Raw genomic sequence first — 17,183 nt, 5'->3', positions numbered from 1 at the left:
TCATATACGTAAGAAATACTTACAAGTTTAGATTGGTCAATCAATTAATTAGTTGCCTAAAATAAATAGTTATATTTTTTATTAAACATTTACTTTAATTAGTAGTAATATTTTAGAGAACAATTAAATTTGACAAAACAATAAAATAAAAGTCCATATGTAAGTTAAAATTCAGAATTCTATTTCCAAATTAAATATACATATACGTAGGCCATTGTTAAAAATATAATCAAATAATCAAGTATGGAGGTCATTTTATATTTAGTTCATAACACGGAAATGGTTTTTAGATCGCTTTAGTTCTTACGAGTTCATATATCTTGTATTAACTAAAACGATCTTAAAATGACCTAACTTGTATCCATAAATTTACCTCCTTATTTTTAATCTCATCATTCCATTTTTAATTTAATGGTTGAAATTTGACGTCTAGATATGCATTATACTTTAGTTATTTTAATTTAGATTAATGTTTTGGTACTTTAATTTTAAATTTGAGATTAATGTTTTTGTCTATATTATTAAAAACTATCTTGCGGGTTTCTATTTCTCTATTACTACTATAAACAAGTTAAATGCTCAATTAAAAACGAAATATTGTAATTATAATCATGAGAAATAATTTTAAGAAAAGTACATACAATTGAGTTCTCTGTAGATAAATATTTAATCATAATAACAAAGCATGAAACAAAAGGAAAAATTATTAGTAGTAATGAGAATAGGCAAAAGGATATACTCATTCATTGGCAAAATAGTTCTACGGCATAGATAATTTATAAGTAAAAATAAAACAAAAGCTGTTGAAAGAAAAAAGTTTGACAATCGACTTCAACAGAAAAAAAATGAATTAAGGATAACAAAATATTTGAACCCCTTTTACGAAGACACGATAATTAGAGCATCCACAACCGTGCTCTTGCCAGCGGCACGGTTGTGGGCACGGGCGGTACTATTCATGCCTGCTCTCTGGCAAGAGCACAATACACACAACTGTGCTCTTCCGCAAGGACGAACACAATTAATTTAAAATTCAATTAAACAATAACATTTCCATAATATTAAAATTCATTTAAAAACCACAATAAATATTACAAATGACAAATAAAATTAAACATTACATAATTAAAATCCTAAAAATGAAAAATTACATAATTAAAATCCTAAAAATTAAAAATTACATAATTAAAATCCTAAAAATTAAAAAAACCACTACTCGTTGCCGAATTTCGCCCACATGTGGTTGATTAGGTCTTCTTGTAGTTGATTGTGGATTCGAGTATCGCGCATTGTGTGTCTTGTCTCGATCCTCTGGCCAACCGTCGTAAGCGGCACGATGTTGTTCGTAGTATTCTTGTTCTTCGCGCTCCGCTTCCGCCATGAGATGAGTGAAATTCATTTGATGTTTTGAGTGAAGGTTGAATGTGTTGATAGTTTGTTTAAGAATTATGAATGAGAGATGAATGAGAGATGAATTGATGTGATAAATGAGTGATGAATGTGTGTATTTATAGATGATTTTGGGAAAAAAATAAAAAAAAAATCAAAAAAATTCAGAAAAAAGGGAAAAAAACGGCCATATTTTTGAGATTTGGAAAATATTTTTTTTTTATTTTTTAGCATTATTTATAATTAAATACCGATTTTTTTAAAAAAAAAAGTTTGAGTGCAACGGCTACGCCGTTGCCCAATCCCGTGTCGCCACGTGTGCGTCCGCTGGCACGGACGTGCTCGATACATCGAGCAGCGCCGTGCCAGCGGCGCGAGCGCAGCGGCGGCGGATGGCGTCCGTGCCAGCGGCGCGGACGGCGGTGGCGACGGACGCCACCGCTGCGCATGCTCTTAAGCATGAGGAAAATTAGAAACAATGGCAAAACGCCGTCGTATATGGCACAGCATGCTATGCTGTGTTTTCTTCCACAGTAGAGGATCTCTTCCCCAATTTTGTTACTAGTATTATATCTCATAAATATTTATGCCCAACTCATTATAGCAACTTGTGTATATTTTAAAATAAGTATACTATGGTTTTGGCGACGCTCTAAATAATTCTATGTCCATAACTCCATATGAAATGCTAAAAAAAACATATAATATTAATTTAAACAAATTTTAATTTAAACATTTTGTTGTAATTTAGTTCATCTGGTTAACAATTCAAACATTTCTTCATGTGGTCTAAGTTGGGCAACTGAAAAAAGAAGAATCTCTACAAGAAAATAATAAACGTGATTAATAAAATAAATATAAGTAATTTTAGAGGAATACACTACTGGTCAAAATCAGCCGCTGTAATTGTACAAAGAAGCAACTCTGTAGAGTTTAGACTTTAGAGTTAGACGAGTATTAAATTCAGAGGGGAGGTTCGCTTCACATTCAAAACCGTCGAAAACAGAGTTCAAACTTCATTCATCTACACAATTGTCTCCAGTTTTCGAGGTAAAAATCCAGTCTTTATTCAAATTTTTTTGTTGTGTTTCAATGTTTGTTTGGATGTGGATGTGAAGAGAGCCCTGCTTGAATGATCGAGGATCAATCAAGCGAGAAGTAGTTTTGTTTAAGATAACCAGTTAAAATTAGGGCTTCAAACTTTTGTGGGATTTGTTTTTTTCTGATTGAATGTTACTGTTTAAGTTGGGTTCTAAAACGATGCAGAAAGTGACTAATGTAATCCATCTTAGTTGTGTAGGCATTATTATCTAAAAGGCATTAATTTGTTTTGAGATTATGTGATGTTTTTTATATGTCCGTACAGTTTCTTTGTGTTGGATAACCTGTTATACTTTTTGATCACCAGGGCCCAGGTAATTATGTCGTTTTTAAGAGGAAGATTAAAATTTTCAGCTTACTGTTGATGGCAATGCTGGACCATGAAGTGGAAATTAGTTTTGAGTTTCATTTTCCCTATAATTCCACCACGCCTATTTTTGGGTGCCGTTTTACTGGTCTGCGGTGTTAAACTTATTGGTCAAATAGCAGTTCTGCATAACCAATATATTGAACTAGAATTATGGTATATTAAAAGATAAACAAGCTGAATAGAGTAGCATCAAAATGTATTACCTGTGGTATACCATGTAATATATGTGTCCGTTTGCTAGGGTAGATAACTCTATCTCGAAGTTATCCAACTTAAAATGTGTGTTCTTATCATGGTTTGCTTTATCTATAATTATTCGTGTTCTTATCATGTGATGCAGAAAAGCTTTCGCTAATTCAGAATTGTTATTTTTATTCTCAGCCTCTTCCGAAGTAGGAGTCAACTGGTGATATGGAAAGAAATTTAGTCCAACTATTGGTTGCAGCAGTTCTTTCAGCTGCAATTTCCATCAGGTCATATAGAAAGAAGTCCCTTGACCTTTCTGGAGCTCTTTCTGGTTTCGCTGTTATGACAATTCATTTTGCCATCAATTACAGGTATCCGCATATCTTCTCCTAGATTTGGGAGCTTCTTTAACATGCCTGTGCTTGCCTATAATATTTTATCTATCTCTCATTGTTTCGCGGTATTTGCATTATTGTAGGTTTGGTGCTCTGTTACTTGCCTTCTTTGTTTCTTCTTCATTGTTAACTAAAGTTGGAGAGGACAAAAAGAAGAAAGTTGATGCAGATTTTAAGGAGGGTGGTCAACGCAATTGGTATCTTTCCTTGCTCTCTCGATAATAAAATGTTATGTGCATATAAGTTGCCTGATGACTTGCGAAATACACTTTCCTTATCAATGGCATCACAATGGATTTATATTAATATGGTTCAGTAAGAGTTTTCCCTGGCTTCAATAACAAGAAATTCAATTGCTTTACCAAGTCTCAGGCTCTGGCTAATTTCATTGAAGATTGTTTTAAAAAGATTACGTTTCACCATCCGAATATATTTTTTCATATATTCTGTCACCTAGTTAATGTGATTCAAGTTGTTTCTCTCTTCTTCTTAAATTAGTGTTCAGTAATGTTCGACAAGTGCGTCTATAAGGCCTTCTAGATGATTTCATTGAGACTAATAACTTTAATTTGTCTTCACTTTACAGGATACAAGTTTTCTCTAATAGTGGTATAGCAACAATTTTAGTCCTGATTGCTTGGACACAAGTGGGCATGCAGGACTTTTGTCTAAATTCAAAAGAATCACGTCTCATGACATATCTAGCTGGTGGCATTCTTGGTCATTACTGTTGCTCAAATGGAGACACATGGTCATCTGAGCTCGGGGTTCTCAGTGATGAGCAACCACGGCTTATTACAAACTTCAAGGTGGACATGCACTACTATGATTATTTTCTCACTCGTGCTTACTGTTAGAAATTCTTATGTTCTACTACTATTTAATTTTGTCTGTAATTGAATTTGAAGTTCAGCACGTCTCTTTGGCTTCCTTAAGGTTCGTTTCATAGTGTCTTACCCTTTCTTTCATTTTATACAGCCAGTTCAGAAGGGTACTAATGGCGGTGTGACAAAGGCAGGATTTCTTGCTGCTGCAGCTGCAGGCTCTGTGCTTGGACTTACATTTGTTATCTTGGGATTTCTGACTACCAACTGCACTTTCAATGTAGCTATGAAGCAGCTATTGTTGATACCAATTTCTGCTCTTTCGGGATTGTGTGGAAGTGTTATCGATTCTTTATTGGGAGCAACCCTCCAATACAGTGGTTTCTGCAGTGTCCGAAAGAAGGTGATATTTCAGATCTTAATTTGTTGTACTTCAGTGAATCTATGTGCTCATCCACAAATTTATACCTGAGAACTGATAATGCGTTGCAGCTTTTATTTTCATGACGAACAATATCTGAGTTGATTCAAATCTGTGAGTGAGTATTGACTAAAATTGAATATGAGTTATTAGAGACTGTTAAGTTGGAAGTACGCTTTTTAAACATCAGGTGCTCTCGTTTCTTCACTTAGGTGGCACGATGCCAGTCTTCCATTAGTGCGATAAGGAAAAATCTAGAGAGAACCCATTGAGGAATGCCAGTGAAAGCTTTGAAATGCAAATTAGTATCTTTGACAAGTTTCCACGATGAGTCATTTTCTAGTTCAACGTAGCTTGCAATTATTGTAAACTATAAGTTATTTGATCCTGATATTGCAGGTTGTGAGTAAAGCTGGACCGACGGTGAAGAGGATATCGGGTCTTAGCATACTGAACAACAATGCAGTGAATTTTGTGTCGATTCTGTTAACGAGTGCGCTGACTTCCATAGCTTGTTCATGCATATTCTGAAGGTTTGCACTTACAATTAGATGGTAAAGATCTTGAATTCCATGTGTAACAAATAATGTTGGAGCATGATTTCAATCAATAAAATGTTTTTGCAATCCTCATATGCAAATGCAGATTGTCTCCCTTTACATATACTGATTGCCTATGCATACTCTATATATAATTTGTCCACCCCCGGTGCCCACTGCACCCTATTCACAGCAGTTGCGGCCAACGAGTGCCAACTTGCGTGCGCCCAAGGTGGCTTTGCGTGGGGCTCCCTTACGCTTCGTGTTGTGGCCCGGACACAACTTCTGTTTTTCGTTCTTGGATTGTTCTTTTTTCTTTCCAACATTACAAGAATTTACAAGAGAAATCAAATCTCAGTTTACATTGTGGGTTTATATCAAGAGATATTGGCATCTAATATCATGGAACTCACGAACTTCAACATTGACAAATAATATCACGAACTTTACTCGAGTTTGTTATTTCCTACCGGCGAAAAATTATGACAAATAATATCATGATACAAATTTTTTTTCCTAATTTCTCGACTACAACTTCGAGAGCTGCAAGTTTTTCAATATTTGAGGATAGTTTTTCTTGAAGTACACCCTCCAAAATTGCTCTTCAATCCATTAATATAACAGGAAATTTTTCGTTGGTGGCAAATAACAAACTCGGGTAAAGCTCTTGATATTATTTGCCAAGTTTAAAATTCGTGTGAAAAACCCAACTTTTTTAAAATTCCATGATATTAAAGACCAATATCCCTTATATCAATGCCATAAACCAGACAATCCAACAGAAAAATGGACCATACATTCGACCATCTCGTTTAAATCTGATGTTGTTTGTAGAAACTACAAATCTACATCAAATTAAATAAGAAAGCTTGCCATTAAACAAAAGACAAATAATAAGTTTAAATATAAAACTTTCATTCTCAATAAGTTTAAATATAATTATGTGAAACTTGTGATAAAAATACTTTCATTCTCAATAGAATAATTCAGTTCGGTATCATGGAATTGGACATGCGGAATAGGAATTGGATATCATGGAATTGGACATGCGGAATAGGAATTAGATATCATTAGTGTTGCCCACGGTTCCAAAACCGGCGGTTCCGGTTCGGAACCGCCGGTTCCGATTTGGTCGAAGTCGGAACCGGAACCGGGCCGTGAGGCTATTTCACGGTTCCGGTTCCGGTTCGAAAACAGCCGGTTCCGGTTCCGGTTCGGAACCGCCGGTTTTCCGGCGGTTTACACGGTTCCGGTTCGAAAACCGGCGGTTTCGCGGTTTGATTTTTTTAAAAATTAGAAATTTGGACTTATACAATAAATTGGAACAAGACAATGGATAATTTAAATTGAAATAAGACGAATAAGGTGAAAATGATATCAATTTTATTGAATTTGAGTTGTAACGGACAACGATACATTACAATTTACAATACATTTACAAGTATACAACATACAATAATGTAATATAAATTTGAAATTTGGACTTATACAATAAATTGGAACAAGACAATGGATAATTTAAATTGAAATAAGATGAATAAGATGAAGATGATATCAATTTTATTGAATTTGAGTTGTAACGGACAACGATACATTGCAATTTACAATACATATACAAGTATACAACATACAATAATGTAATATAAATTTGAAATTTGGACTTATACAATAAATTGGAACAAGACAATGGATAATTTAAGTTGAAATAAGACGAATAAGATGAAAATGATATCAATTTTATTGAATTTGAGTTGTAACGGACAACGATACACTACAATTTACAATACATATACAAGTATACAACATACAATAATGTAATATAAATTTGAAATTTGGACTTATACAATAAATTGGAACAAGACAATGGATAATTTAAATTGAAATAAGATGAATAAGATGAAAATGATATCAATTTTATTGAATTTGAGTTGTAACGGACAACGATACATTACAATTTACAATACATATACAAGTATACAACATACAATAATGTAATATAAATTTGAAATTTGGACTTATACAATAAATTGGAACAAGACAATGGATAATTTAAGTTGAAATAAGACGAAAAGATGAAAATGATATCAATTTTATTGAATTTGAGTTGTAACGGACAACGATACATTACAATTTACAATACATATACAAGTATACAACATACAATAATGTAATATAAATTTGAAATTTGGACTTATACAATAAATTGGAACAAGACAATGGATAATTTAAATTGAAATAAGACGAAAAAGATGAAAATGATATCAATTTTATTGAATTTGAGTTGTAACGGACAACGATACATTACAATTTACAATACATATGCAAGTATACAACATTATATAATAAAAATGTAGAAATATGGAACAATATATATTTTTTTGTTTAAGCAATTGAGAAAGAAAGACAACTTATAGAACTACGGGAACAAGTATAAGTGTATAACAATGCGTAATAAGAGTAACACTTTAGTAATTAAATGGAAGCACAATAGCACAAATGATAAATTGGAGACAAAGAGAGAGAATTGAGAGATTGAAGAGAGAAACTCTTATTAACACACGCGTGGGGTGAATGTAAATGAGGATAGATTGGGGTATTTATAGATAAAAATGGAGGAAAAATGGAAGAATTCGAATTTGAAATCTGAAAAAAAAAAATTGAATTTTCGGAAAAAACGGCGGTTTTTGGCGGATAACCCCGGTTAACCGCCGGATTTCACGGTTAACCTGCGGTTAACCACCGGTTTCCGGTCCAAAAACCGTCGGAACCGGCCGGGTTTCACGCTCGAAAAGCTGCCCTCCCCGATGCCTTGGTTTCCGCACCCAAACCGACGGTTCATCCAGTTAACCGGCGGTTCCGAACCGTCCCGAACCGGCGGTTCGAGGAAATCGCCACGGTTCCGGTTCAGAACCGGAACCGCCGGTTCCGGTTCGCCGGTTAACCGCCGGAACCGGAACCGGTGGGCATCTCTAGATATCATGGAATTGGACATGCGGAATAGGAATTGGAGCCTTCAATTCCAAACTCAATACTATTTGGTAGAAAATATGGATTTGGAATTGAATTACAATTTCAATTCCTCACAATCCCACAATTGAATTTCATATCAAAAGTAGATAACTGGAATTCCAAATAATTATAAAATTGGGTACCTTCATACATAAACACACACTGCACTCATTGCACATGCACACACTACACATAGACAACACACACACATACACACACATACTACACATGCACACACACGGTATAATTTCTTCAAATTCAGTTCATAGCAATTACATCATTTTATCTGAACAAAGGATTTGAAATTGAATGACTTCATATTCAATTTCATATTCTAATTCCAATGCAATTTCAGTTCCGTGTACCGAACGGACCTAAAGAAAAATAGGCTTCTACAACAATATCATGCCATGGTCGTCTCTATCATTCGTGATAGAGCTGGCAAATCGTGCGGATTGGGTCGTTATCGGGTTAACCTGATAATGACCCAACCCAATAAGGCCTAACCTGGACCCGACCTGTTAAGGAAACTGTAAATTCGAACACGAACCCGACCTGCTACCTTCAAATCCGAACACGACCCGCACCCGACACAAACCCGTTATCGACACGATATAATATGGGTTGACACGACACGATAACAACCCTAACCTGATATTACACGATTAAAACCTAATATTACACGATTAAACCTTAATTTTTAACCTAATTTACACAGTTAAAATTCATTTTATACTATTTAAACCTAATTTATAAGAAATTAAAAAATTAAAGTAATATATATTTTTTTAAATAATAATAAAAATAATAATATTATTTCTTAATGGGTTACCCGTATCCGACCCGAACCCAACCCGAAATTATCGGGTTCTTAATGGGTCAACCCGATAAGGACACGGATCTAATAAGACTTGACCCCAACCCAATAATTTCGTGCGAATTTGTGTCAGATTATCGTGTCGTGTCGAAAATTGCCAGCCCTAATTCGTGATGACATCATCGCCACTACCGACATTGAATGCGGCCTTTTGACTCTCTGGTTGTTTGTCATTCCTGGAATGGTCGAGATTTTCCACTATTGGACGACGGCTGAACAAATTGTTGATGATTGTTGTTTGGTTTTTGTTGGATGAAATCAATGTTTTAAAAACCGGACCGGACCGGCCGGTTCGACCGGTTCAACCGCGAACCGGTAGGTGGTCCGGTTTGGTTAGCACTATAAAACCAGTGACATGTTCAACCGCCATGAACCGCCGAAACCGGCCGGTCGGACCAGTCTGGCCGGGAACCGGAAACCGGTTCAAATGCTTTTCAAAATTTTATTCTAAAATTTTGGCCTTGATAGGGGTCGAACTCAAGACCTCCCGGTGAACTTACCAACAATTCTACCACTACACCACAAGGACTTCTTGGTAGTAATATGAACATAAATTATTTTCATATGTTAAACACAAAATATTTATCTATATAAACTAATAATTCGTGTTTAATACGTATATATGTATATTAAGAATATGTGATTAATTATATTAAAAGTTTACTACTATTTGATTATATACTAGGAGTATTTACTAAATATATGTTTTTAATTTATGTTTATTCATATATCTTTGTGTATAATATTATTTTGCCGCATTACTTTTTGAAAATAATACTATGAACTTATTTATTTTTATACATAAACATTAAATTTTTTATTTACAATAACTTACTACTAGTATAATTTATATATTTAATTATATTTGTTGATAAAAAATTAATAAAATTCCATCATTCACTAAAAATATTTTTTTTTTTAATTTTATATTCTTTTAAGATAATTCATTTTAATTTTATATATTCTTTTAAGAAAGTGTTAATTTTAATATATTTCTTATATTTTAATTATACTTTTACAATCACTAATGTTTTATAATATAGGAATTTATAATTATACATAAAGTTTAATACTAGTTTTTAATATTGTGTATTATAATTTATTATTGTATTTAAACTTAAATATTCTAATATACTAGTACAAGACTTGTTTTCTATAATAATACTATTAAATGTATAATACTATAATATTTATTTATAAAACATTTGATTAAATTTTATTATTTACTACTAAATAAATAAATATATATATATAAACAGTATTCCGGTTCAACCAATGGTTCGACCAGTGAACCGGTTGAACCAGTGAACCAGTAATGACGTTGGTTCGCTTGCCGGTCCGGTTTTTAAAACATTGGATGAAATTGTAGGTAGAGCCGTAGAGGTGGCATGCGACTTTAGTGGTGGCTAACTTTGCATCATCCATCATCCCTCCGACCCTGGCTTTGCAACCCACCAACTTTAAAGTCGTCTTAAAATATCACAAATTTTACATTTTGTGTATTATTTCTCACAATAGACTTAGTCGCTATAGCTGACTGACATAAGTAGTTTCTTTTATTTTACTTGGCACAACTAAATCAGTTGTGAATTTCTATGCGACTTTTTATCTTGCTTACCATACACTTTAAAAATGGAAATAACATAAGCGTTTTACGGTTACACACGCAGAATAAATTTTTACCAAAAATATCTTATTCGGGTTACAGATTGAAAATAACACATGAAAGGTGAAGTTTGTGATATTTTAGGGACCAATATCCATAAAATTAATGCTAAATAATCTTATTTTTTATATTTTTCTCTACAATATTATAGTATTACTACTTATTAAAATTATCTTAGCAATATGATCCAACGAAATCAAGAAATCAGATCAAGAAATAGATTTAGAGAGGGGGCAGGTTTTGGCTGCTAGTATAGGAATAATAAATAAAATGATTGAGAGGGTTGGTGCTGTCTTTCACATGGGTCATGGCCAGATGTTTAGGATTTAATAATCTTTATATACATTTGAAATAGTAGCTAAATACATTTGAAGCTTCTTTATCTTATCTGTGGCAGTTGAATAAAATAGAGAATGAAATAAAAAAAGCATTTATTCTTTTATTTGTGGAATAGGGCCAAAGCCTATCATTCGTGTTCAAAAAGAAGAATTAAACAGCACACGGATAGCACTACGATTGCTTCGCTGCACCATTTCCCTAATATTCTATATGTACGGCTAATATTAAATACTATACTACTATTAAATTTATTTTTTATTTTCTATTTTCGTGAGAATCCACAACTATTATGTTTACATACCAAATAAATTAGTAACTTTTTCTACTGAGTTACACAGAGCGCCAATGCTCTTATGTTCCATCCTTTTTTTAAGCAAGAAATTTCGTCAATAGTTCATGTGAAAAGTAAAAAATACTTTTATCCTTCTCATGTTATTTGAAGGGTTTTTTTTATAAAAGACAGAATAGAGTAGAATAGAGATTATAGTAAAAGATACATATTATATATGTTTGTTATTTTGCCATAAAAATGACTTTAGTAATTTTGAACAACCTGAAATGAAATACGACTAAGGTAATACGAGATAATATAAAACGAAATATCACTCAAATAACATGGGATAAATGAAGTAATGATGAAGATTTAAAATTGGATTGGCTTCTTAGTTTCTTTAACTCCTAGTAAAATCGAAAATAAAAACAAAACACTGCTATATATATATTTTTCCAATAGCCTATTAAAAAAAATCAGCATTAGTAATGAGAAATTAAATACTATGTTGTTTTATCTCACAAAAAATATATTCAAATAATGTGTAATAATTTGAAATGAAATATGACTCATGTAACATAGGTATAGGGTAGAGAGAGTGATAATTAAGTCTGTCTCTAATTAATGACATGTGATCGTACATATACATGTAAGCTTCAATCAAAGACTTCATACCGTTTGCTATTATGATTGTTTTATTTGTATAATTAGTAGATATTCAATGAACTCGACTAATAATTCAGCTCTCATATACAAAGTACTGATCAGAATTAATTCATAGACGTGACAATCTATTAATTTGCATAACTCCAAATTAAGGTAGAAAGATTTTGGGACGTCACGTTCATATTGTGCACTCCCCTATAATTCATGCCCTAGTCTTGTTTAATCATAAAATTATTAAATATGGTAAATCGAATAACGTGGCAGCCTCTTAAACCCCCTTTGCGTAGTGCCAAACAGCGCTAATAATATGGATTATTAATTGCAAATTACAACTCATAGAATAATTAGCCTTTCGATTTATTTGTTTGCTAATTATCTAGCTATGCAGCCTGGCATCCAAAAGAAAAGAGTATAAAAACAATATAATTACTAAAACTTAAACTAAGAAATAAATATTAGTTTAAAACAAAGCCAATATAATTAATAAAGTGATTAGTAATCACAGTTAGCCAAAATTGTCGGTTTCATTAGAGAAAAGCCAAAATAAAGCGTCGGAGCTACCAAATAAATATTGTTGGAAAATGTAATTTAGGTGAGTATTATATTATCCTATTAATTTATGAAACTTAATTAGAGATACAAAACGCAGTTTTAGGTGAGTGGATTTTGGTTAGAACTAATTCAGATTTTTGATAGGGTATGGAAAATGGTAGTGAACCGTACTGAGTGTAGTACTAAAAATACAATATCCTGTGTCAATTAATTTACCAATCTATGTTATGAAATTTATTTAACAATAATATATGGAATGGGCTGTATCAGTGGACCAGTATACTTGGAACCTCGACATTTATTTTCGCATCTCCCAATGTTCCCAATATAAGTGTATTATTATAATCGGTCAATTTTTCTAGAGGAATCACTCGTGGTTTTCTTGGCTTCTGTGTTGTTGAGGATCTCTGATCTCTCACCTTTTATATTGAGGATCTGAACCTCCTTCAACAGCTCGCGGTCCCAGCTGCAACTTCTTCCCAACCACTTAACCGTTGCACTCAATCCTCAGCCATTGATCTTGATGAGCTTAGATGAACGGCTATGATGATGCATGGTTACTTCTATCAATCTCCACCTTAACCATGCCATCAACTCCACCTCCTTCCCTGCCTTTATACCCTCTTTCACTTCAATTTGAGACCCACCAGCTCCAAGCAATACTTGAACTTCAAAGCTGGTAATGGCTTAGTTAACATATCTGCAGCATTGTGATCAGTCGACACCTTTCTCATTCTGACCTCTCCTTTCTGTACCTCATCTCTAACAAAATGGAGCTTCACATCTATAAGCTTAGACCTCTCATGGAATACTTGGTGCTTTGCAAGAGCTAATGCGCTGCTGCTATCACAAAAGATGTCCACAACCTGCTGCTCTTCACCAAAGTCTTTCAGAATTCCCTTGAGCCACTTTGCTTCCTTTACTGCCTCAGTAATAGCAATGTACTCTGCCTCTGTTGTAGATAGAGCCCCTACATGCTGTAGCCCCGACTTCCAACTAATAGCAGTACCATAAAGATTGAAAACAAATCCAGTTTGAGATCTCCTATTATCTCTATTTGAGGCAAAGTCCGAGTCACAAAAGCCAATGAGCGCTCCATCCGCATGATCACCTTCTGTTTTATATACCAGTCCATAATCCTCTGCTCCTCTCAGATACCTGAGCAGCCATTTCAGAGCATTCCAGTGCTCCCTACCATGATCAGACATGAAACGGCTGGTGACACTTATAGCTTGTGCAAGATCAGGCCTGGTGCATAACATAACATACATGATGCTACCTATGATGTTGGCATATGGTATCTTACTCAACTCTCTTCTCTCATCATCACTTTTTGGCCTTTGTTCTGTGCTGAGTTTGAAATGGGCTGCCAAAGGAGTGCTTACTGCCTTTGCATTCTTCATCTGATATTTCATCAACACTCTCTTGATGTAATCAGTTTGCATCAGCCTTAATTCTCTCTGCTCTTTATTTCTGATTATGTCCATACCCAAAATCCTTCTAGCCTCTCCCAGATCTTTCATGTCAAACTTGGTCTCCAATTCTGCCTTTACTCTGATCACTTCATCATTACTTGCAACTGCCACAAGCATATCGTCCACATAGAGAAGTAAGAACACAGTTGCAATCCCATTCTATTCCTTTATGAACACACAACTGTCAAAATCTGATTTTCTGAACCCCATTGCAGTAATATGCTCATCAAACTTGAGATACCATTGTCTGCTAGCTTGTTTCAACCCATACAAGCTCTTTTTTAGTAAGCAAACCATCCCTTCACTTCCTGGAATCTCAAACCCTTCTGGTTGATGCATGTAGATAGTTTCCTTCAGTTCTCCATGCAAGAAAGCTGTCTTCACATCTAACTGATGTAAGACCCAACCATTCTTAGCTACTAAGGCCAGCAAAATCCTAATTGAAGTATGTTTGACAACAGGTGAGAAAACTTCATTAAAATCCACTCCCTCTTCTTGAGTGAACACTCTAGCCACAAGCATTGCTTTAAATCTGATCTTCTCAACCTCTCCTACTTCAATCTTCTTCTTAAAAATCCATTTACAGCTGGTTATCTTCTGAGTCATGGGATTCTTGACCAATATCCAGGTCCAATTTTTCATCAGACTCTCAATCTCATCTCTCATAGCATTGAGCCACTCTTTACTTTCCTTGCTCTTCATAGCTTCTGCATAACTGGAGGGCTCAGCATATTCAATAACTTCAGCTACACATAGAGCAAAAAAGCTCATATCATAGTCACTAAATCTGGTAGGCCTTCTGATTTCCCTTCTAACTCTATCTCTAGCCAACTTATATCCACTGCCATTCTGTGATGGTGTTTCTGGGATATCAGCATTGGGACCAGAGGCATCCGGCTTAGTAGCTCCACCTCCATCTGAGGTTCCATCCCCATCAAAATTCTGACCCACGCTAGCAGCTCCACCTTCATTAGTGATTTGCATACCAATCTCCTGCTCAGTAGACCCAGCCACATCATTCTTCTGGCCAGAGGCTGTGCTGTTGTCATTCTTCAGAAAAGGCAAAGTTTCTTCATCAAAAATCACATCCCTATTGATCACTATCTTCTGATTTCCTCTCTCTGTACACCACGGCCTATATCCCTTTACTCTATGTTGATAACCAACCATCACACATTTAAGAGCCCTGGGATTGAGTTTGCCTTGCTTGCAATGAGCATAGGCTCTGCAACCAAAAATTCTCAATGATTTGTAGCTGCAATCTCTGCCATACCATCTGGTGTTTGGTATTTCATTTCCTATTGCTGATGAGGGTGAGTTGTTGATCAAAGTAGCTGCAGTAGACACTGCTTCTCCCCAGAAAACTTTAGGTAGGCCAGATGATGACAACATGCATCTAACCTTCTCCAATAGACTTCTATTCGGGGTTGGCTGGAACCGTCCTGTGTCTTCTTATCCCATTAATCTTGCAGAAACCATCAAACTCACTGGATAGAAACTCAAGACCATTGTCAGTCCTCAAGCACTTCAGCATTTTTCCAGTCTTGAGCTTCACTTCCTGACTCCATTCTCTGAACTTTTCAAAAGCCTGTGACTTATCTTTCAGTATGAAAACTCTCACTTTCCTTGAGTAGTCATCAATAATAGATAGGAAATACTTCCCTCCACCTAGAGTCAGAGGTGTGGCTGGCCCCCACAAGTCTGCATGGCCATAATCCATTATCTCCATGGATGAGTGTGTGCCTGCTTCATAAGGCAACTTCTTGCTTTTCCCTAAAACACAGTGCTCACACACATTCGGCCTTGAAGGGTCACCAATCTGAACCAACCCTTTCCTTATCAGTTCTTTCAGACCATTCTCTCCAATGTGTCCTAGTCTCTTGTGCCACTTCTCAAATCCAGCCTTCTCCACTACATTCAGGGATCCAATTATGGTCTCAGCCTCTAGGTAGTATAGGCTATTCATTCTCTTGGCTCTCATGACATCAACACCATCTTTAGAGACAACCATATGTCCATTTTCAGAACATATCTTGAATCCCTTAGACTCCAGAACACCTACTGAAATGAGATTGCGTTTTATGCTTGGTATGTACCTTACTTGGGTGATCACCTTGACTCCACCACCATTTGTTCTGAGCCTGATATCTCCCACTCCCTCAACCTTGCAGATTTGGTCATTTCCCAGCATCACTGACCCTGTTGCATCAAGAAAATTCTCAAACCATTCTCTACAAGAGCTTATGTGGAAAGTACACCCGGAGTCCATGATCCAAGCCCTTTCAATCTCCCTTCCTATGATGTTCATAACCTGAGCCGGTTCTTCTTCCAGTGCTAGATCAGCCTGATTCTGAGCCATCTCAGTTTGCTTCTTCTTCCAATAAAAGCAGTCCTTCTTGAGATGTCCGGGTTTTCTACAATAGTGGCAACTTCTTTTTTCTTGAGCCCCTCCATCTCCATGCTTCTGTTGTTGAGGAGGCTTAAAGAAACCCGGCCCTTTCTTCTTCTTGCCTTTGAAATTTTTTACATTCAAAGCTTGACTTCCATTGCCCTCACTCGTCGTAGAGGAGTTCTTTTCCAGCTCCTTTGAACGTAGAGCACACTGAACCTCCTCATAGGTGATGCCAGATTCAGCATTCCGGCCAAACAACATTGCATCTTTGAGATGCTGGTATGTCTTAGGTAGAGCATTCAGAAGTAGTATAGCCTTATCCTCATTCTTCATAGGACCATCCACATTCTCCAAATCGTCAAGATTCTTACTGAAATCATCTATCTGCTCCGCAAAAGACCGATCCTCAAGAATCTTGTATGAGAACAAGTGTTGCTTCATGTACAAACGGTTAGTGAGAGACTTAGTCATGTAGAGGCTCTCAAGTTTCGTCCATACCCCAAGTGCTGTAGTTTCCTTCGCAACTTCACGCAGAACTTTGTCAGTGAGATTGAGAACAATGGCACTATGGGCTTTCTTGGCAATCTCAGCCTTCTTCTTCACGCTCTTCTCATCGAGATCTTCCTTTTCTTTCCCCTTCGGATCAATCGGCTCAATAGCTTCATCAAGCCCTTGCTGGATCAACAGAGCCCTCATCTTGATCTGCCACAG

At 35.4% G+C, this 17,183-nt stretch overlaps 1 protein-coding gene across 2 annotated transcripts; it reads left to right on the top strand.

Annotated features, from left to right (window-relative positions):
* Positions 1 to 2,271: 2,271 nt before the first annotated feature.
* LOC121778365 (protein PGR-like) lies at positions 2,272 to 5,318 on the top strand. 2 transcript variants are annotated; one of them, XM_042175705.1, is made up of 7 exons: positions 2,272 to 2,439; positions 2,798 to 2,804; positions 3,242 to 3,417; positions 3,525 to 3,638; positions 4,028 to 4,250; positions 4,420 to 4,668; positions 5,086 to 5,318. In XM_042175705.1, exons 3-7 carry the CDS (start codon positions 3,272 to 3,274, stop codon positions 5,215 to 5,217), a joined length of 864 nt encoding a protein of 287 aa, XP_042031639.1. In that variant the 5' UTR covers positions 2,272 to 2,439; positions 2,798 to 2,804; positions 3,242 to 3,271; the 3' UTR covers positions 5,218 to 5,318. The 2 variants fall into 2 exon arrangements, with proteins under 2 accessions (XP_042031639.1, XP_042031638.1); XM_042175704.1 differs by lacking the exon at positions 2,798 to 2,804 and having other exon boundaries at positions 2,273 to 2,439.
* The last annotated feature ends 11,865 nt before the right edge of the window (positions 5,319 to 17,183 follow it).

The sequence above is a fragment of the Salvia splendens genome, chromosome 19, assembly GCF_004379255.2.
Source record: "Salvia splendens isolate huo1 chromosome 19, SspV2, whole genome shotgun sequence".
In the NCBI taxonomy this organism is placed as follows: domain Eukaryota; kingdom Viridiplantae; phylum Streptophyta; class Magnoliopsida; order Lamiales; family Lamiaceae; genus Salvia; species Salvia splendens.
Note: the sequence above shows the minus strand (reverse complement) of the source record. Positions and strands in the feature narration are given on the sequence as shown.